Consider the following 22301-nt stretch of genomic DNA (forward strand, 5'->3'; position numbering starts at 1 on the left):
TAAAATTGTTTACATTATAATCAGGTTTATTGTACACTAGGCTAACAAGTTTCTCTCTGCCATTATAAACTATCTTTGCTTAATGTAACACAGCAAAGAAAATGCTTTCTGCAGACGTCAAAGCTGCTTCGACAAGGTATTTAAGACGAGAAGAGTTCCTGTGCTGTGCTTTACTCTGGTTGCACTGCATGAATGACCAGTAGCCGTGTGGATTATAGTCGCGATATCTGCCTGATTAAGCTATAATGACACGATTTCAGATAGAAAATAGTTTTTAGCCAGTTACGCAGGAGTGTATGATTTATCCGCTGCTGAAGTCCGCTCGTGGAAGGAGGGTTCATAAACTGTCCAGTGTCCCTCACTCTGCATCCTCACTTAATCCCAAAGCGCTGTCACATACAAGGACGCGTCTTACACGGAGTCATCCGTTAAGTCTATTACAGTTGCCGTCACCTTGATCCCAGACGCACCAAACTCAAGGAAAGAAGAAGACGAGGAACGAGTGCCGGCAATCAGCAGCGCTTCGGCTTGGTCGGCCATTAATTTCCTGTAAAACACCTGGCTGTACAGAGACGTGTAGACGACAGAGCAAGCCACAGCGACCACGATGAAACACGCAGCACAAGCAGCCATCGCCACACCGTCCCATTTGTGGGTCGTCTCCCTCGGGTCCGCCGTCTCCTTTGTGGTCACATTGACGCAGTCCCTGCTGTATCCAGGCTGCGCTGACACCACCTCAACACAAACCTGGTAGCGAGTGGACGGCTGCAGCTGCTTGATGTGATACTCTTTGACATCAGCAGGAAGCCTGGCTGTAAATGGCATCAAGAGGTGGCGGCCCTCTGCTAAAATGGACCAGTTTAGTTGTGAAAGCAAAGAGCCTGTGCTTTCCCACGACACAATGACAGAATAAGACTGGACAGACATGATATATAAATGTAAAAGTTGTTTCGAAGGCAGGGCAGTGTATCCGTTCACTGAAACGAGCACAGACTTTAGGTCTGCCCCGACGAGATTGTGGGCGACGCAGGTGTAAGAGCCAGCCTCCTGCTCCGTGGCATCGTAGATGTCGAAAGTTCCCTCTGGGTGCATGTAGTACTTATTGGAAATGCTGCCAGGTATGACCCTGACACCCGACGGTGTCACCCAGTAGATCTCGGGCTCTGGTTCCCCAAACGCCCGACAATGCAGTGACACTGAGCTCTCTTTGCTGATCTCAACTCGATCCGGGAGGCTCCCAGGTGAGATCAGGGGAAGGCAGATCTCCGTCATCTCCCTGAAGTGCACCTTTCGGACGTGCTGCCCTTGGTACTCTGGAGGTTCCACGCAGAACAGCGAGTCGGGCTCCATGAAGCGAACGGTGGTTCTGTTCGTGTTGACCCAGCGGATGACACAGTCACAGCGGATCGGGTTGCTGTGCAGGCTCACCTCTCGCAGGTTGGGCAGTGACTCCACGGTACTGCGATGAAGGCCGCTCAGGGAGTTGCTGTTGAGCATCAGAGTCTCCAGTCTGGGGAGCTTGTGGAAGGCCCGAGGGTGGATGTAGGACAGCCTGGGATTGTTTGTGGCCTCGATTTTTGTCAGTTCTGGCAGGTTGTTCAAGGCGAAACTGTCGATGGAGACCAGCTGAGGCATGCTGTTGATGCCGAGCTCTTTGAGGTGCAGCATGTCCATAAAATCACCTCTCTGGATTCTCTCAATCGGATTCTTATTCAAATCCAGAAACTTCAGGTTCTGAACTCTTGTCAGAGCTGCTCGGGGTACTCGATTAAGCAGGTTGTCAAAAAATGAGATGCTCTCCAAATTGTCGAGCCCGACCAGAGTGTCATCGGGAATTTCAGTCAAATTCATCCTGGCAAGCACAAGGCTTCGGAGGTTTGCCAAGGGCTTAAAGTTCATGTCTGACAGGTGAAGGATGGGGTTTTCTCCCAGCATCAATATCTCCAGATTGGGGAGAGGCCTGAACCACTGGCTGTTGATGCTTGTCAGTCGATTGGAATTGAGATGGAGCCTCAGCAGCCTGCCCAGGCCCTGAAAAGCCCGGGAGCTAATGGAGAAAATCAGGTTGTGGTTGATGTAGAACTCCTGGAGGTTTGGGAGGGAAGCGAGGCAGCTGTCAGAAAGCTCCTGAACCCAGTTCTCCTCCATGTGGAGTGACAGCAGCTGCGGGAGAGACCCCAGACGAACATCGCTCACCGAGGAAATGTTATTCTGGGACAAGTCAATTTCAGTGATGTTGGCCAAGTAATCCAAACTTTTCTCCACATTAACAATGTTGTTCGTCTGCAGTAGCAGCACCTGTGTTTCTGAGGGCAGTCCCTGCGGTAGCGCTGACAGGCCCAAGTCATTACAGTCCACGGTGGTAGCCTCGGTGTAAATAGAGCTGGGAGAGAACCAGGGTCGTATCTCGCATCGACACAACGCGGGGCAACGAGCGGCCCCCTCGGAGGCCAGAACAAAAGCAGCGAGAGACAGCTCAGCCAGCAAACAAGCCACAACTGCTGCCTCCTTCATCTTGGCCCCGTATTCCCTTCAGCCAGTAATTGGCCCTTATGGAGTCAGCTGTTAGCGGTGTTAACTTCACAAATAAAAGCTCATTTGTTACTCCAGCAAGACAGAGCGGATTTCTGCTGACGCCTGGTCCCTGAAGCTTTGGCCCCGTTGTCTTCCCACTCCTGGCAAAGAGAGGCAACCTTTCAGCTCGGTGTGTGCCAGGTTGTCGCGCACGCTGTGATGTGTCAAGGTCGATGCGTCCTTCAGGGAGCGGTGCTGAGAAGCAGAGGGGCGGTGGAGGAGTGCTGAGGCTCTGGCTGGGGACGAATCACTCTGCCTTCCATCATTATTATCCTCCGTCGCTGTCACTGGTGTCAGTTTCCATCTGGGGAGACGGGAGAGAAAGAGAGACCGATATAACACGCTGCTGTTTGGGAATATTGAGAAACATTGCCTGGGATTACTACTTCAAAGTTACATCACAGTTTCTCTGTTAAAATGCAGTAACGTGGGTGGATATTAGACAAACCCCAACTTTCAATGAGGTGACCCGACCGCTGTTATTATGTATATTTTTGGATAAGTTTGAATGAGCACATTTCCACAGCTGAAGGGTGAAAGGCAGACAAGATGAAGTTTTTAATTTTCTTTCATTCAGCTAAAACATGGAGCTCTGAGATAATGCTTAAAAATGTTAATTCAAGAGGCAAAACAAGTCCTCGCTTCTTTCCCCTGTGTTGTAATTAACAGATTCTCGCCGCCCCCTGAACCGCTCCTCTGCTGTGAACAATGCAGCTGCGCACACTTATCAAATCACCCACACACAAAAACACGATGCAGGCAGCCGCAGCTGACCACAACTATCTGTCGTGCAAGCTTGCCGCAGGTCTTGTGCTGCGACTCCTGCGCCGCTTTCTGCATAATTCATGAGACGCTGAATCAACGTTGTCGGTACAGGTGACAGGTCTACAGCGAGCTTTGCCTATGTCGACTGCACGTATTGATGTTTTGATTAATTTGTGACCTTGAGTGCAGAAGCCACAGTTGAGTGTACAACAGTAGATGAAGCTGTCAGTATGAGCTCGAGCAGCCGGCTGCTGATGAGGACGAGCTGTGGCACTTCATGCATATATTAGCTTGTTTGTGGCGCTCTGTGCGTTCAGGTTTGCAGAACTGAACGTTGCTCTGTCACTTATTCTCGTTCCTCGTTTCTTTATCGTGTGCTCTTTTAAAAACCTTAAGTACTTTGTTCTGCACGATGGCTTTGATGTCTCCTAAAAATCAAGTCTCTAAACTAAACACTAAGTTCTGTTACATCTGCATATCTGGGGCTGATGTTAACATACATCTGTTTTTATTGTTGTTGTTTTTTTAAAAAAAATTCCCAAATCCAAAAAGCTGCAAAAACAGAGTCGTGGTCAAAAGTTTCCAGCTACATCCTGTCAGATGGCCCCGCCCCTCCCTGAGCGTGGTGCTGCCTGAGGTTTCATCCTGTTAAAAGGGAGTTTTTCTGTTCCACTGTCACCAGAGTGCTTGTTCACTGGGGGCCGCTGGCTTGGATTGATTGTTGGGATTTTCTCACCACTATAAAGTGTCTTGAGGCGGCAGTTGAATCGGTGCTTTATCAATAAAATTGAATTGAACTGAACTGAAATGGTGTTATTACCAACTATGTGAATATTTTAACTGAAATTTTTTTAATTGAATGTTTTCCAAAATTGCAAAGCTTAGTGGGAGGCAACCAAAAGACCAGATGTAAAGCAGGTCAAATAAATAGGTACATATTTTATGGTAATGTTATTTTTTAAAGTCATAAACGACCACTTGCAGTACCTTCACAGCCCACACAGGGGCCTGCACCGGGAGTCGGTGACGTAGAGGCGTCAGGCTAAACTTTGACATAATCGTATCGAAGTTACTTTGTATGAAAACAAAAGTTAACTAAAACTCAAAGCTCCCTGAGGTGAAATCATGTACTTCAGTTCAGCAGGAGCGAGGCACTGCTGCAGAGTGAGTGTTTATGTTGTAAGAAATGAATGAAAACTAATCTGAAAATTCAAATCATGACTTTAATAATCCTGAATGTTACTGACAGATGAAGCAGGAAAATGTTCCCGTGCAGTCATCACGGTGCAGCTTCTCTCTGCCTGCATCCGTCTGTGTGCAGCAGCTCGCTCGGCTGAGCTGATAACGTTGGAACGAATGAATGTGCCGATCAAGCACGTTCATTCAATGTGTAATTAGGCTGTATTGGACACTTATATTTGTACCTTTTGCCTTACTAGGCTCACTTCAAACTGCGATTATTCCTCGCTCGTCTCCGTTTTGCTCATTAAAGCGCTCGCGGGCGTCCATCGCCCAGACAGGGAGCTGCTGTGCTGTATCTAACCTTACAGGATTATGTAAATGCCTCTTCACAGACATGGAAACAACAGTATTTAGGTAACGACAGAACCAAGCTCTCTGCTAATGAAGCGAGCGTGTTAGGAATGTTAAATGGACGGTTTAATAGTGGATGTTTTCTCTTTTGGTTGGAGAGCGCGCTCTCGGGAGACGCCGCCGTACGCTGATTTAATTTCTCCTGTTTACCTCGGCACTGCTCACACACTCATTTCCCTCCTATTACTTAACTCTAAAAGCCTGCAGGGACTTCTTTCATTTCCCCTTCCTGCACAAACACACTTACATCAAATGGAGATCAGAGCGGTGCCGCCTTTCATCATGTGACAGTTTAAACGCCGTGATTGTTTTAGTTTTTATTGAAAGAGGAAGTGATGGAGATTCACTGTCCACTCTTTATGCAGTGACGTGTTTAAGGCATCACTAATTTCACTGCTGTTAAAGTGGGAAGACCTGCTCACTTACACACTTGCACCAATCACTGTTTAAAGTAATCCTTCTTGATCTGTGGGTTTGTTGTTTCAGCCCCGCCCAAAGACTAAAACATGATATTGTTTGTTTGCTTCGCTGTGATTTGTTTAAGCTCACAATAGAATTTCACAGTTTTATTCTTTGAAATCTATTTTTTTCTCCACAGCTGGTGTTCAGTTCAGTTTAGTTTAGTTTTGGCACACTGTGGTGATCTTAGAGACGCCCAGTACAGAGTGATTGAACCTGAGTGTTTATAACAGTCTGAAGCTTCACCATCACCACTGGATCACTGTATATACACAGTACATATACATATACAGCATACAGTACATACAGAGTATACTCTATATGTACTGTATAAATGCTGTACAAAGTATTTGACCCCTTCCTAGTTTCTTCTTTTTTGCATAGTTGTCACACTTTAATTTTTTACAGACAAACAAATTTTAATATCAGACAAAAATGCCCAGAGCAAATTTAAAAAATAAAAAAATAACTTTTTCAGTGTTTTCAGAGCCCTGAATTTCTCACACAGGGCAGGTTTGCATAGTTTTGGTATATTAATAAATGAAAACATCATTAAAATCTGTATTTTGATGCTGATTTTATTTGTAATTTCCACCAGGTAAATTTAGGGAAATGAATCGAACTTTTAGTGACTCACAGTCTCAATAAAACCATCCATCAGTCTCATGAGCTAAGACTGGTACTAAACTAACAATATTTCCTCTGCATTTCTGCTTTATTTTAGTTTTCCAAATTCCCCAAATCATTTGTTAGATTTGTTAACCACAGTAACCTTGGTCTGAACCACCCCACCAAGTGCTGCCAGTGCAGAAATAACTGGGAGGTGGATTTATACTGGAAAGAGAAACCATGTCCGGGGACACGATTGTTATTTAGGTCAGTTTCATAATAGTTTGATATTGTTGTCACTAATCATACGTGCCATATAAACATACTGTCTCAGAGGTTGGACCTGTATCTGTACAGAGGCCTAACCTTTGTGAGGTACTTGTTTTTAATATTCGACGTCTTTGGTAAATAAAGGAAATTCTTCCTTTGAATTCTGGAATAAAGAATCTTTTTGTGGACGAGTGTAAATGCTGTATTCATAAATTCAGTCACCTGTAGCTCTACACAGTTAATGGCACGACTAATGTTTCTCGTCCCGGGTTGAAACTTTCATTAAAGAGGAGTTTTCTGCTGTGACGGGCCTTTCACAGTTTCTCCAACATGTTTAGCTGACGTGTAGGATCACTGCCCGCTGCACAGAAATGTCACGACCTCAGAAATTAGAGATTGTACTCTCCGCATTATTTTTCTTTGCCGGGAATAGAAGCGATTGCTGCTGAGCGCACGGCGCGATCCGGCTGCAGGACCTATTCCGGCTCACTCTTTGCCAGGGCAGCACTTAGGGAGAAAGACCCTCCCACTGTTGATAAAAGTATTTAGTAATGCATTATACGACCTGCATACAGACCTGGGAGCTGCTCTGTTTAACCCGGTGGGACTGCAGGCCTGGCCACTTTTTTTAAGTGCTGAGTATTGACATTTGGCGAATGGATTAAAGCAGCTCGAATGTGAAATATTTATGCATTTCTTATACAGCGGGGGGAGAAGCCAGGGGCCCACAGCTCTTAGGGCTCCTCCGTCCTAATGTGGCAGACGTTTCATAAAGTGGTCCCAGTTCCCCATGTTTTATTCAGGACTCGCTGATACACACGGCTATACGCAGCTCACTGCTAACACCCTCCTCTGAGCTGCTGTTCCTGGAAATGTCTTGCTTACATCTTTGGAGATAGATGTGAAAGCAAAAACCAAACTGACAGCCCGCTGATTACACTGAATTTTTTTCTGCTGTTGGAACCTGATCGTAGTGGTGATGGTGACAAACTGCTCACCCAGAGGTTGACGTGCAACTTCCTGGCAAGACAAATGCACAAGGTCACCTGCTGAGAGGCAACCTGTCTCCAAACAATCTGCCAGCGATTGCTGACAGTTTAACTTAAATGTTGCAATCAGTCAGAAGATAGCAGTTTACCACCTGTTCCTGTGTTCCTGAACCTGGACCCTGTTGCTGAAGCATTAAAGCTATAATGTCTACTTTAAAGGGGTTGATTGCACACAGTTGTGTCGCAGCCTCCAGCCACTCTTTTTCCTCTGTGTAGCATAAACCAACCAACAAACGGCAGAAAATCAAACGTCTAAAAAAGTATTTAAGGTGGTGGATGAACCGCATCAAAGCCCAGTACAAGATGAATAATACATTTTTGGAAATGTAACTCATGTAAAGCTACTCTAAGAAAGTCCAAAAATAAGAAGAACATACCAAATCAACAGGTGGCGATATGATTCTAACCGTGTAGAAATGTTGGCCAATCAGAAGCCTAGGAGCCTGGGAGGGAAAGAGTAAACAAAGATGGCTTTCTAAATGGAGCGACAGTAACTGCGTGTCTACATGTAAGTGTGTAAAAACTGCAGATAGTCTCTATCCACCTTTGTAGAAATTCATCTCACGTAAACAAGAACTTTAACGGCGTTTACGCACAGACAAGGCTGCGTTTTTGGACGTAGCCTGAAACAGATAGAAAAGGAGCTCTTTATCATCTAATGCTGTTGTTGCCATGCAGATATTTTGAGATATTAGATTTCTGTTACTGCTGCAACAGTAAATTCTTACTGCTCAGGATACTAAATCATGAAAAATGAAAACAGCTCTTCCTGTCTGTACTGCAGGTAATCTGCAGACGCTTCCTCACAGTGAAACAGACATGTGAACGATGCATGGAGCTGCAGCTGCGTCACAGCATCGGTTATCACAAACACCTGATTGCAGTTGTTGCTGCCAAGAGCGGCACATCCAGTTTTTAGGTTTAGGGAGCGGTTACTTTTGCACAGCACTGTAGCAGCACAGAGCAAGGTGAAGAAGCCAGGCTGAATAAAAACGGCCACGATGGCCGCCTCGCTGATGAGAACGTGAACCATGGACATCTGAACATAAACATGACAAATGTGAACAGAGTGGAGCGAGCAGTGAGAATAAATAGGACAAATAAACAAGCGCTGACACGTTCTTCGAATAAAATTTGCTGTGAAAGTGTCCAAAACACGAGGTGGACAATCAGATAAATGAGTCTGTGTTTCCAGAATAAACTGTTTGCTTTCAAGTTTCTAATTAACACTTTTATTCACGGCACCGATGCGCCCGGCCTTTCTTTTCTATAGATTGCACATAAATAACTCTCCTCCCTGCAGACAGATAATCACCGTCAGATTCTCTCTCATCTTTATTAGCCGCTGTGTTTTCAGTCAGCTGCTTTGTCTCCACTCTGCAGGCGTCTGTCCTTCAGACCCTGGGCTAACACAAATGCCTTTAAGCAAAATACTGAACACCCACCGGCTCTGTGTTTGCTGACCTCTGACCTCCCCGTGGGAGGGAGAAAACTACTGCAGTGTAAGAAAACCCCGTGAAATAAGCTCATGTGCTTTTTCCCTTCAAGGACATCTCATGCAGCAGACCTCGGCCCACTGTATTAAATGAATTTCCGTGTAAGCAGACGGTAACAGATTTATGATTTCTGCTGATTTATCACAGTTTATCGTCGTATTATCACAAACAGATTTCCTGTAATTGCCAACTTCATAAATTGATAGCAGACTGCGTCTCATCGCCACTTTAACGCCATCTCCATGCACCAATTTGGCTTTGGAGACGGCGGCTCAGTGCGGGTGGTCGCAGACCAGGTCCTCGTCGAGTCAGCCATTTTTCAAATCAGACAAAGTAACAAATTCATTGCAAACGTTTGCAATAAATTTTGTTGTGCCAACGTGTTCACTAAGGTTTTCAGAAGGACGTCTGGTTTTTACCTCCATCTAAAAACGTGCTGCATTAAGTGTCTGCTGATGTCACCTGGACCCACAGCACCATCACCCCGGTGATGAAGGCCCAGCAGCTGCTGCTCTTCCTCCGTCTCCTGAGGAAGAGTAACCTGGACCAGGACCTGCTGCTGGCCTTCTACAGCTCCCCAGTGGAGAGCGTGCTCTCCTCCTGCCTGGAGTTTGTACTCAGGGGCCACGACTGAGAGCAGGAAGGCTGCACAGAGGGTCATTAACACCACCCAAAACACTGGCTTTGCCCCCCCTGGAATCCATCACCACATCCTCCTGTCTCAGGTAAACCAGGGCCATGACAGGTGACCCCTCACACCGCCCACCAACTGTTTGAGCCACTGCCCTCTGGTGGGCGCCTCTGGTCAATCAGCTCCCGCACCTCCAGACTCACTAACAGTATTCCAGCATTTTTGGGCCAAATACGATGAGTTTGATTTAGAGATACAATGACTGCAACGCTGCAAAGGGCCAGAAGGTGGAGCCTTCTCATTTTTTGTTGCATTAGAGTGGAGATATTTACGCTGGTGGAGATTCTGCACATTTGATGAACAGTTGTATGAGACCTGACATGTTAGCTCGATGTTTAGGACTAGGACTACAGGACGACTCACAAACACACTCAGGGAACTCTGTGGGGTTCAAGCCGTCACCCCTCCTTTCACTGCCTGACACCAACGCCAACAAGCCGGGGATGAACCTGCTGCATTTAGAAGCAAAAAACTAAAGACGACAAGTTCGTAAAGTTTCCTGAGAAACTTCAAGATGTACAGAGTGCAGCGAGAATTTCAGGGAGTGAAACGCTCATCAATTTTGAGGACAGCTGATCCTGGATGAGTCTTTATGGATCTTTCAGGACTTCTGCTTAGTCCGTAGTCAGTTGTGGTAGATTTGATCACAGCAGCAGAAACGATGTGGAAATGCTAACCAAGGAGACCCTCCGGGACTGTTTCCAGCCGAGGTCTCTGGAACGTTCTGCCAATGCACACCATGACCATGACTATGCTGGCGCATGTTGGCATTTTCCTCCTTTAGACGATTTGTACCTGAAAACAAAACCAGGGGTTTCAAATCCTCAGAGCTAAAGAGGTAGCGCCTGAACATGCTGGAAAAGTACATCCATGTCTCCACCGTCACAGCACTAACCTCGCCCGAGAGCCACCCCATTCTCATCCCAGGCAGGTGATTGGCTAATCGTCCTTTCCTCACCCTACTCTTTTTGCACTGTGAATCACTCAAAGAAAGGACTCGGCTTTTGATAAAAGCATCTTTGAGAGGCGAGTTGTACAGAGACACGTGACGAACGATTACAGCAGGAAAAGCTGTTTCTCGTGGCACCCGAGTTCACCTTTGAAGACGGATTTTGTTTCTGGGAAATAAAACGCTCCATGCTTCGTGTAGTAAAAGGGATGTTTTTTTTGCATTCCCGTGCTTTCTGCCGAGCGGCTCCCGTTCTAATAAACCTTAAGATCGTTAATAATTGAACATCTATTTAAAAAGCTGCTGATCCTACTGGGTAATTACGTCTCTATGTGATGGTGAGGCCGGCTGCAATCTGGACGTATATAAAAGCAGCACACACTGTATACACAGGCGCACACAGACTCAGGTTGGTGTGTTGGATCTTCCATCTGTGCTGTTTGTTCTGGGATAGCTCTGTTTTTCTTGATCTTCCCTCTGCAAAGAAATCTCTGTTTGGTCTCCTCTGGTTCAGCAATTTCAGACATTAAATGCTGTTGACAGGAAGTGGCCGGTTATATTCGGGCCCATCTGTTAAGTGATGGATTAACTGGTTTAGCTGGGAGGTGTGGAGCTGTTCTGTGTGGTTAGGATTCATTAGACCGACGTTGTGATGCAAAATGCTGTTTTTTAAGGCGTTGTATATTTTTATTGTCTTGTTCCTTGAGACATTTTAAGCGCTGTTAATCAGCCAGATGGAGCTGTTGATGCTGAAAATAATGCTAACGGTAGCAGCACTGCTCTTGGCTTGCTTGTCTCCAGTACTACCTTATACACTCTGATAGGGTTTGCTGGTATTATCAACATGTTTTTAACCTAAAACCATTATCCCCTCTCAGACCTAACAAACAGCAAGCAAAAAAAGAAGCCTGTAAGTGCCAAAAAACGCAGTACCTCTAATGTCCACTACTCCATCCAGCAGCGAGTGACCAATGGTGGAGCCAATAAAGGTGCTCTACTAATGCAATAAAAATAAAAACTTTAGCAAGAGAAGCTCTGAAATCCTTAAAACAACTGCATAAAAAGCTCGAGTGTGTACTTCTGCACACATTTAGTCTCTTGAGCTTCGTGGATGTCTTAAAACAAAGTCTGATCGCCTGTATTCTGTTACCTTAATGCACGGGACAGTCATACAAACCCGAGACCGTTATTAGGGTAATGTGACACATACAGCATAGTAAAGAAACGACCTCAAAAAGCAGCAGACTGTCAGGTCCCAGAGCTCTGGACTTGTGGGGGTTTTTGGGTTTGGGGATCATTTAGAGCCTTTCTGTTAATTATTGTCATGTTTCTGAGTTTATTTGGTTTATCCTCACAGCGGCTGCTTCCTGTGTTTTGTCTCTACTTTAACCTCTCGCTCTGACTGATTGGGTTAATTGTCTCCCCGTGTGTTTGGCTTTTTTTCCCGGAAGTAAAGCTGAGTTTGGAATTCACTCCCCGTCTCCGGAGTCCAAACGCCACCTGCCACACAGCAATATGATTCCCAAGGTTTAGTTTCTTACGTGGGAACAAGAGCGACTCGATTAGAGAAACAAAACTAAATGTCACTACATGATCCATTTTAATTATGCTTTTTGTCATTTCCATAAACAGAAATGGTAACATTTGTTGCCCAGTTAAAAAATCCGGTGAAGTAAATTCACACTGAAAATTCCTTCATTTGAATCCTTGGACTGTGTTTTTACAGACATGTTAGTGTTAGTGCTCTGTCCTTTAGCTCCGGCTGCAGTGGTATTAATACTCCCACACATGTTTTTCTCTTCTAAAGATGTATAAAAGTCCTCAAATCTGTACAGAAATGATGGAAAATTGCTTCTTCTCTGGGTTGTCTTATTTTCCTAGAAGATTGAAACTCACCTGTGCCTGTTCTTGTGCACGTGTATGTTCAAATACAGGAAATTCTTAGTTGCATAAAACCTTTTTTTTGTAGAAAATTGTCGTAGGAAATGTGCAGTAGCACTCTTATTCTCTGCTATCCTGAAAACTTGATCGGTCCTGTAAGAGGATTCTGTAAAAGACTGAAAACTGAATTAAACTGAATGAAATTTCGTCGTTTGGATCAGAAGAATCGTTTTCGATCAGCGTGCAGCTTCGCTCCGATCGATTGGACTCATTATCAGCAGCTCGGGTTAGCAGCAGACAGCGAGACACGAGCAGAACAGTGTGTACCAGTTTCCTGTATTTCCTCTTTTTATTTTAATTGATTTCTCTGGGTGTTACTGGCACGAGACGGGGAAGACGATGTCGCCAAAACATCCAGATAAGATCCGAATTCCCGCATTAAATCCCCCCGTTCCCTCCCTTCTTTCTCTCCTCCCTCTGTTTGCCATTGATTTACGATTAAACCCATCCCAAGCGAGGCTCGTCCACCCATTTATCCGCTCCCCCTCCCCTCCTACTGCACGCGCTCCTTGTTAGCATCACCAACATTAGAATTCTCACTTAGCCTCCACTCCCACGAGTCGCACTTCTCTCTTTAATCAGCAGCCAGTCTTGCTGTTAATTACCCTCGCAGTCACATGCATGTGGAGCACGTAAACACAGGCGGGTTAACAGCCTGACCTCTGTTTGTCAGTTGACGACGGTACATGTGTAAAGCTAACCGTCTCCTGTGTGTTCAGTGCGGAGGAGGCAGCAGCAGATGGGTTTTTATATTGACTCTGACAGGTCGCTAGATACAAAGCTGATGGTGCTGCACTACATTTCAGACTGTTTCATGTGTGGCTCGATGCTGACGGATGGCGGGCAGGGCCGCGGGCTGTAGATGCCCCAGGAAGAGTGAGCAAATACTAAAGCAGAATGTTAACGTCCGGCGAGCGGCGTGAAACTGTTGAATCTGCTCGCAAACGCTGTCACAGCAGAACCTGTTCTAATCGCCCTGCCGTGAACTTTAACCTCTGCCACGCTGACCGAGGCCTGTACACGCTCCTGGGTTTGTTGCACGCTCTGACTTTGGGGTACATTTGCTGGGACGTCCAGTCCCGGGAATACTGGTGACTGTCTTCATGTGGGAATAATCTTTCCCACTGGAATTGTTTGGATTCATATCATTTTTTCAGTATTTTAGGAATAAAATCAGTCAATAAATCAGGCGGTGAATGATAGATGAGCAAACCTCCAGAACACAACCAGGAATAAAACTGGAAACTATGGTTTCTCCATTTATGTGACACGTTGAACTTTTCCAGCACAGAAATCTGAACGATGGATAAAGCCGGGTTCGAAATTCCTTTTGATTTGGAGTCAAATGTTTTTACAGAGGGGCTTCTGGGTATTTTGATCATTTCATGAAATCCATGAAGTCCTCCATGCATCTGTCTAAGTCAGGCTCGGAGCGATGTAGGAACAAACGTTTAAACCTCCAGAATGCCGACAGGAGGAAATCACGTGGACCTTATGGTTCACCTCCCCACGTGGGAAAAATTAGTTTCGGTTATGGTGACACGTTTCCGTCAAACATTTTACACGGTGATTCTTTTTATTATTTAATAAATCAGGAAATATTCTCAAGAAGACGTCGGACAATTTTCCTGTGTTTCAGGAATGAAACGCTCCGCAGATCTGTGTGACTTATGATTCCCTCGAGCCCGGAATAAAAGTGAAAAGTTTGGTGGGTGTCAGCGGTGCTGAAGTGGAGATTTGTGGCCTCTAACGTTATGGATTGTAAATTACAGACATTTTTATTGCAAAACACATGTTAGTGGTGAAAATACATCAACTAACATCACCATGAAACGTCCCCAGCTGATGCATAAAGACTGGTGTGTCTACATGTACAGAAATACTCTGTTTAAATATGCAAAGGCGGTATTCTGTAACAGTATATGTGCTAATCTTGGTCATTAGTGAGCTATGAAGTTGCTTAAAAAGTAATAATGAAGCCAGGAAATGATCCTAGTGTGCATGCTTTAACGTCTCAGGTAGCTGAAGGTCGCGGGTCACCTTCATCTACCTGAGATGCTCTGAGTGCTGATTATTAAAGGAATCTACACCCCGTCCACCGCCCTGACCTGCTCACCTGCACTGGCCTCGACTTTGAAGCGCAGAATCAGCAGATGTGAACGGGCTCCAGCTTCAGCAGCAGCTTACTTCACGTTTGATGTTGGAGTGAGTCTTTGACAAAGCCACAGTGATGCTGCTTTGTTTCCCTGAGGAGAGGAGCCGTCGACGGGAGGCTCGGCAGAGGAGATTACGTCCGTCGGAAACATCTCCACCTCGTTGTGTTTTGTCTCTCGGTGTGAATACGTATGAGGAAACCCCGCTTTAATGTCGGCTCTCAGCACCACAGTGTCTCCGTTTCTGTTCAGCTCAGCACTTCATTTTTGAAACAACCTCCAAACAATGAGCCCGATTTCCAGCATGGGGAGAAGAATCAAGCAAACATGATTAGCGCTGATTTGTGTTGGGCAAGTTTTATTCCGCAGCAATATCCTGATGTATTAACCGATGCAGACATGTTGATTTTCCTGGCGGCGCTGCGTACTGCACAAGTGGTTTAGTATAGATAGTATAAGAGGCCCAAATCCATTTATGAACACGGCCACAATGAGAGAGGGCCAAGAATACATCGGGATTCATGTGAAAAATGAGTTTCTATCACCATTTGTTACAGACTGCATTTGTTTTTCGAGAAAAGTCCCCCTCAAGCATCGATCTGAGAAATGGAGTTTCCAAAAAATGATGAATCTCATACAGAGTTTTAGACAGAGCTGCAGCAAACGCTACTCTCCTTCTACACCTGAGAAAGATGCCAATATCTGCCAGACACTTTGAAATGCAAAGAAATGCATAGAAGAAAACAAGCAGCAGCTTAACTTTCAACTTTTTCTTCCAGCTGAATTTAATTCTGCCAAAAACAAAGGAACCAGCTGAGTGTAGAATTATGCCGAGCAGCCGTGGCCCACTCAGACCTTTAATCACAGCTCTGATTAACACAGCAAACTAAGATGAAGTGTTTTCTTCTCTGTGATTTATTTTGATTTTCTCGTTAACAGCTTTCCTTTTGACACCAGCAGGAAGCTTTCATTTCAGTTCTGGGGCTTTATTTTATTAGTTGTGACTTTTTTTGAGCCTACATATGTTTTTATAAATATTAATTATATTATGAAACAGCAGAAAATATTTGATTTATCTACCCCAAACACATGTAGTAACATCAGGGAGCTCTAGTGGGCAGCAGACTCCACTTTGAGAATCACCAGAGACCTGGGAACCGGGATGTCACCCACGGGTTTTAGACATCTCACTGTCACAGTTTTAGCCGCGGCCATGTTGGCGTTTTAGAGCTCGAGGTGACCATATTTGGTATCATTTGGCTTGGCTACACAGCTGCATCCACAAACTGTGTCACACAGGCACAGATACCTGCTGAGTGCTAGAATCTCAAAACTGGAGCTCCGCCTTCCTGTATGGTCTGTTGCTACAGTAACCTCATAGCAGCCACATTATTGGTCACATGATGTCATTAAAAGGCTCCAACAGCACAAACGCGGTCAAGGCGTCCAGTTCAGGGGCTAGCCGAGGTGAACCCTAGCAGCTAGCAGCTACAGTCTGTGTCACTGTACACCTGTCAGTCAAAGAAGCCACGCCCCCCAGCGAGCTTTGACCAAATGTAGCCCCGTTATCTACAAAACATCTAAACCATTTTTTATAGCAGGCTGTAACTGCGTCCATGTTCTTCTTGAACGTCTCCTGGACGTCCGTGTGGGACTTTCTCTTTATTTATTGATTTGAATAAAACAATAATAATAGAACAGTGACATTCTCTTGCAGTAATGTGATTGATTGTTGTCACTGCTGGCGCCTCTGGTGGCCGTTAGAGGAACTGCAGTTTTTGGCACCTTTTAAATTTTGCTTCTTTTTGTTCCTTTTTCTGAATGAACACGGTCCTGCGGAGCTCGAGCCAAAGAACGGCACATATCCAGCAAGCCAATCGGCAAAGTGGTGCAAATGTAGATAATGAGTGTTCGTATGCATGCTGTGTAACCGCTCAACTGGAGTTGCATGGGTCAAACCTGCAGGAAACTGAGTTGCTGTGTAACGGTTTCACGCTGTTCATTCCCGCACGTGAAATTTTAAATACGCATTTTAAGTACATGCATGCCGTCCACTAGATGGCGCTTGATTTAAGCTGCAGCTCTCAGATTAGTGAAAGCTTGGTGTCAGATGATGTTGGATCATTATTGTGACCCGATTTACTGGAAGGTTTTTTATTGTTTCTGTGAGATGTAGTTTAAACAAAGGGATATAGAGTTCAGAACTTCGTAATTATCCTTTTGTTACTGGTTAGACTTAAGCGTATCTAAAGTAATAATTATGATTCCTAATGAGTCTGTGATTAATTTGCATTTTTGATGGACAAACTGAATGTTGATGCCTAAAATCCAGATTAACTGTCGGTGCTTTCAGAGAATGAGAGGATGGGACTTTATCCCATCAGGAAAAGAGAGAAGACAACATGTAGTTTGTGGTGTGAGGTGAAGCTGGGGATTCCCGTAATGATATGAGTGCAATAAGTCCCCACAGAATAATTAACTTTGTGCTCAGAGTGAAATTGTTATTAGCTGGGAGCTGCGTGGCTCCCTTAAAACATGTGATTGTGATAAATGTGTGCTTCTGTTTGTCCTCCTCACACAGGGACGGAGTCTCCGGTTTAAAAGGCCTGCTGTCATTATTTAATTAGGAGGATTACTCCAAAGTGACTTAGTGCTGTTATTGTCAATTAAATAAAAATAATAGGCTATTTTGCTCATGCGATCTAATCAGTCCAAATGTGCTGCGAACCCTTTGAGAAATCACGGCATGAAAATTGAGGATGAACGTTGACGTATCACTCTTGGAGCTCCGGAGAGGGCTGCGTCTTTAAAGTGTCCACGGACGACGCTCCGAGGCGCTCCGAGCCTGACGCTGCTGCATGTTGACGTGAGGAAACTGAGCTTCGGCGTACTTGACCCCTGTTTAGCCGGGCAGGGGGGAGAAGTGCTGATTTCAGTCTGAGCACTTAAAGACGCCTCAGTGCACTGCTGTTAATTATGAAGGAGGCTTAAATACAGCGGGAGTGAGGACGGAGGGAGGGAGGGAGGCAGAGAGGGGCTGAGGTTCTGGCAAATTAGGCAGGCGGTGGTGGAGATCACCCCGCAGCCAATCCTGTGACCCCTCTTTCTCTCCTGACTCACGTCGCCACGCCGGCATCGGCCGCCAGTCCACGGCGGCTCTGACGAGAGCCGACAAAGCCCGGGACGCTTTCGCCTCATTGGGAAGCGTCCCGGTGGCTCGGTTTCCTGAGGGGACGGTTGTAGCTTTCGCGTGTTATCACGAGTCTTTCCTGCTTCTCGTCACTTTGAAAAGACACAAAGCTCCCCCCGCATCCGCCCTTCCCTCCTGCTTTATCCAGGCTTGTTGCACACTCTGCCTTTCTCTGACTTCAGGGATGAACCTGTGGAGTGACACTGACAACACCGTGTCCCCTCACGCTCCACTGCAAAACACCAAAGTGACGAAACGCGAATAGCGACTAAAGTGACGAGGCGTCCTCGCACCCCTCCGGAACGAGAGAGAAAAAAATCCCCCAGCCCTGTTTTCTTATTCCCCTCAGCTGTCAGAACCGCAGGCTGAGTCGCCACAGCGCTCAAGGACTACCGCAGTCCTGACAACGCACACACACACACACACACACAATCACACGAGTACACGGGCACATTCCCGAAAAAACACACACAGCAATCAAACACTCACCAACAGAAAGTAGGAGCTGCATCCATCACATCCCGTGCACCGCGCAACAGCAGATGGACGGCAGGTATTCCTGGCATGGTTGCAGCGCCGCGGAGTGTGTGTGTGTGTCAGTGTGTGTGTGTGTGTTTTATTTAAGGCATGCAGCGCTGCATTTTAACATCCAGCAGAAGCAGCTATTTTCTTGTTTTCCTCGAGCATCTCCAAGAACAAACGTCTTCTCTCTTTGGCTCTCCACAGCGACAGAGATGTGGAGAGAGGAGGGAGGGGGGGCGAGCGAGAGACACACAGAGAGAGAGAGAGAGGGAGAGAGAGAGAGAGATCAGGAATTAAATAGAGAGAGAGCGACAGAGAGACACTGAGAATGAGTGATCCTTCCTCTCCTCTGCTGTTGGAGAGGAGATCATCCATCACTCTATTACACACACACTCCATGAATACACACACACACACACACACATTCCAGCTCCCCTGGGAACTGCCAATGAGTGTTCGCCTTTGAAGCTGTGGATGAATCTGATTGGTTTAGCAAGCTGCCTGTCAGTCATGATCCCCTGTATCCCCACGGCAACGGAGAGGAGGTGGTGATGGAAAGGGGGTTTGGGGTGGAGGGGGTGGGTAGGAGGAATTAGAGACAGAATCTGTGGAAGAGAAGGATGGACGACAGGGTGAGCTGGTGAGGAGGAGAAAAAGATGGAAGATGATGAAAAGTAGAGACCAGAGGAGGAACAGGTGGAAGAACAGGCATGAAGGAGGAGGAAGGAGGAGGAAGGTGAAGCACCGTCAGCCTGCCTGGGAGGGGTCATAGTGCAAGTCACAAAGCTCCAACAGGGACAGGCGAGGGTAATTCACAGACTGTATATAAAAGATGGGCATTGCACCAAGTCTGAAGAGTTTAGCTTCTCTGAAAGTGCTTTACACCTGCATTCTTTCTTATGACCAGCAGGGGGCGACTCCTCCGATTGCACAAAGAAGTCTGACTGCATAAAAGTCGAACGTCAGCTCAGTCGATCTGGGGCCTGATGATCTTATGGCCTCATTAAACATTTCAAGTCTTATTGAATACAACCTGTCCATCCATCCATCACAGGTGGAGCGGAAATGCCCAGACATCCCTCACAGTCACAACCAATCCACATCTGAAAGTTCAGCAGCTCCAGACAAACAACTGCAGAGATGTGGGAAAAGCGATTTGGTTCGATGACTCGTGTTTCACAGGATTCTTTAAATGTGGCCTGGAAATGTTGAGGAGATCCAGTTTGTCAGTCATGCTGCAGTGTGCATTTCACCTGCACCGTTTGGCTCCACCTTAAAGGGTTAAGGATCACAGCACAGCTGTGCAAAAGTTAATAAGTGGTCGTCTTTATAGTAAACTTTTCCCTCTTCCATGATGACGCTTCCCACGTCCAAAGGACACGAAGGTTACTAAATGCTTTAGATGCAAATGACTCATAAACTACTAGAGACTTGGCATCGGTGCCACATGGTGGTCCGACTACCCGTTTAAATCGATCATGTGAAACATTTCACCTGCACGGCTCATGTACAACAAACAGTTATTTAATTCAATTCAGTGTTATTTACATAGCGCCAAATCACAACAACATTCGCCACAAGGTGCTTTATATTGTAAGGTAGACCCTACAATAATACATACAGAGAAAAACCCAACAATCACATGACCCCCTATGAGCAAGCACTTTGGTGACAGTGGGAAGGAAAAACTCCCTTTTAACAGGAAGAAACCTCCAGCAGAAGCAGGCTCAGGGAGGGGCGGGGCCATCTGCTGTGACCGGTTTGGGCAGAGAGGTCTTTACATGCTCTATATTTGGTACTGTTGCAGACTTGCATTTTTTAAAATTCGTTTTATTTTGATTTCCATCCTTTGCTGTTATTGAATAACACCAAGAATATCCAGTTCATTCATTGATTGTACTATTTTTGCCACATAGTTGGTGTAAGAACACTTTCAAATTAAATGATCTCTCCAAACTTTAAACATAGAAACATGTTATGAATCAGCAGGTTCAGCTACAAACGTTTGCTGGAGCTCTATCTAAGACTTTGTATGAGATTCATCATTTTTTGGAAACTCCATTTTCAGATCGATGCTTGTGGGGGACTTTTCTTGAAAAATAAATACAGTCTGTAACATTCATTCACGTCTGCGTGCAAATAGAGACTGGACCTCTAAAAAGAACATGGATACAGCTTCTGGGTCTGCAAGCTGAAGCTAATGAAAGTGCCTTAAACAGACAGGTTTTCTAATGACCAGCAGGGGGCGACTCCTGTGTTTCAGGAGGACAGCATGTTGTATAGAAGTGTAGAGGAAAATGAGCCTACTGCTGTTTTGATCTCTGACCTCAGTTAACACAGCTGATGGGTTTATGGTCTCAGTTACTGAATACAACATGATTATTTTATTATTTTCAATATTAGAGCTTAAAAAAAGATGATGAAGTGGTTGGTTTTGGTTTTGTCAGATCCACCGCTCGCTTCAAAACACAAAGATGGCGTTTGGGCTTCAAGCTCGTGCTTCTGTAACCAACATGGGACATCACAGTGGCTGTGTCCATCTTTAGTTACAGTCTGTGTGTGAACAGGTTAGTGAGAGGCGCCTTTGTCCTCTAAGGTAAAATGAAAGTGCGGAGTAACTGCTGCCTGCATGCTGTTCATCACCGCCACATGTTCACTGTCTCAGTTTAGCTGAAGGTAAACACACAATCCAGGAGACGCTGTTAATAAGACTTAAATCAGAGGAAAGAGATCTTTCATACATTACAATAATCGTGTTCATTCAGCGCTGCTGTCCTGAGGGTGTGCTCCGCCTCACTGCTTCGCAGACATTTTGTGGAAATGTTCTGGGACTGTTGGTGGAACATAAATGGGCAGCGGTGTGTCCTGATGAGTCGGTGGTCCGAACACCAAACTTCAGCATCTGTGGCTCGATTTCCTGTTTGATGTCAGCTCCATGATGAGCGATTAATAAAAAAAATTTAGCTTTTATTTTGTTGTTTTTTGATGATCAGATAAAGAATCACTCATTCTTCCACTTTAGATGCTGTGGATTAAAGGAATGCTGAAATGTGCAGCGTGTTTGAATCCAGTTTGATCTGATTCGTCTCTACAGCTGTAATGAGCCAGAGTAACAGCTGAGTTTGGGTAGTTTGGTTTGTAGTGTTGCAGCTGGTTGAGTAAGGCAGTGAATCAGAGATGAAAGAGCTTAGATCGATTCCTGTCAGAGCTTCATCACATAAAAGAGACACAAAGAGAAAAAACACGTGAGCAGAGATTATTCAAGCCTGATAACCCGACTTATCCCAGCATGGTCTCACAGTGATTCAGAGAGCTGCTTATCTTCTCAAGAGTGTTCGGCTTTCTGTGTTTTCACGAGTCGCCATAAATGTTCAGCGGGGTCAGGGGGCCACCGCTGTATCTCTGCCTGGCGTTTATCAGCACTGTCTGTGAACTACTGTCTGTGTCTTAGCTGAGGCTGTGCAGGACTTGTTGACCATCAACACGCTTGGTTAAGCTTGGTTAAGAAACTGGTTAGCTACCAGTTGGTAACCACCTGAGACCACCAGTCTTTGGGGAAAATGAGCATTCCCAGACCAGTTGCTGGGTGGTTGCTGGCAGTTGCTGTGAAATCAATTGCTAATCACCAGCCATGCAGGCCTAAAGACCAGTCAGTGATGCCATAGTAACCACCAGTCTCAGAGTGACGCTGAAAAACTAGTTCATGCATTTATTACTTCCAGGCTGGACTACTGTAATTCCTTATTATCAGGAAGTCCTAAAAACTCGCTGAAAAGCCTTCAGTTAATCCAAAATGCTGCAGCAAGAGTCCTGACAGGGACTAGAAAGAGAGAGCAGATTTCTCCTGTATTGGCTTCCCTTCATTGGCTTCCTGTTAAATCCAGAATTGAATTCAAAATCCTGCTCCTCACATACAAGGTCTTAAATAATCAGGCCCCATCTTATCTTAATGACCTTGTAGTACCATATCACCCTATTAGAGCACTTCGCTCTCACACTGCAGGCTTACTTGCTGTTCCTAGAGTATTTAAAAGTAGAAT

At 45.5% G+C, this 22301-nt stretch overlaps 2 protein-coding genes across 6 annotated transcripts in view; one reads left to right on the forward strand and one right to left on the reverse strand.

Annotated features, from left to right (window-relative positions):
* The window catches only part of immp2l (inner mitochondrial membrane peptidase subunit 2), a 177774-nt gene that overhangs the window by 112049 nt on the left and 43424 nt on the right, over positions 1-22301 (forward strand). The gene's annotated exons all lie outside the window — the stretch shown is intronic.
* On the reverse strand, positions 21-18459 carry LOC134631877 (leucine-rich repeat neuronal protein 3-like). The gene is made up of 2 exons (XM_063480436.1): positions 18229-18459; positions 21-2878 (listed from the first exon to the last, which is right to left on the reverse strand). Exon 2 carries the CDS (start codon positions 2512-2514, stop codon positions 412-414), a length of 2103 nt encoding a protein of 700 aa, XP_063336506.1. The 5' UTR covers positions 2515-2878; positions 18229-18459; the 3' UTR covers positions 21-411.

This window comes from Pelmatolapia mariae, linkage group LG7 (assembly GCF_036321145.2).
Source record: "Pelmatolapia mariae isolate MD_Pm_ZW linkage group LG7, Pm_UMD_F_2, whole genome shotgun sequence".
Taxonomy (NCBI): Eukaryota; Metazoa; Chordata; class Actinopteri; order Cichliformes; family Cichlidae; genus Pelmatolapia; species Pelmatolapia mariae.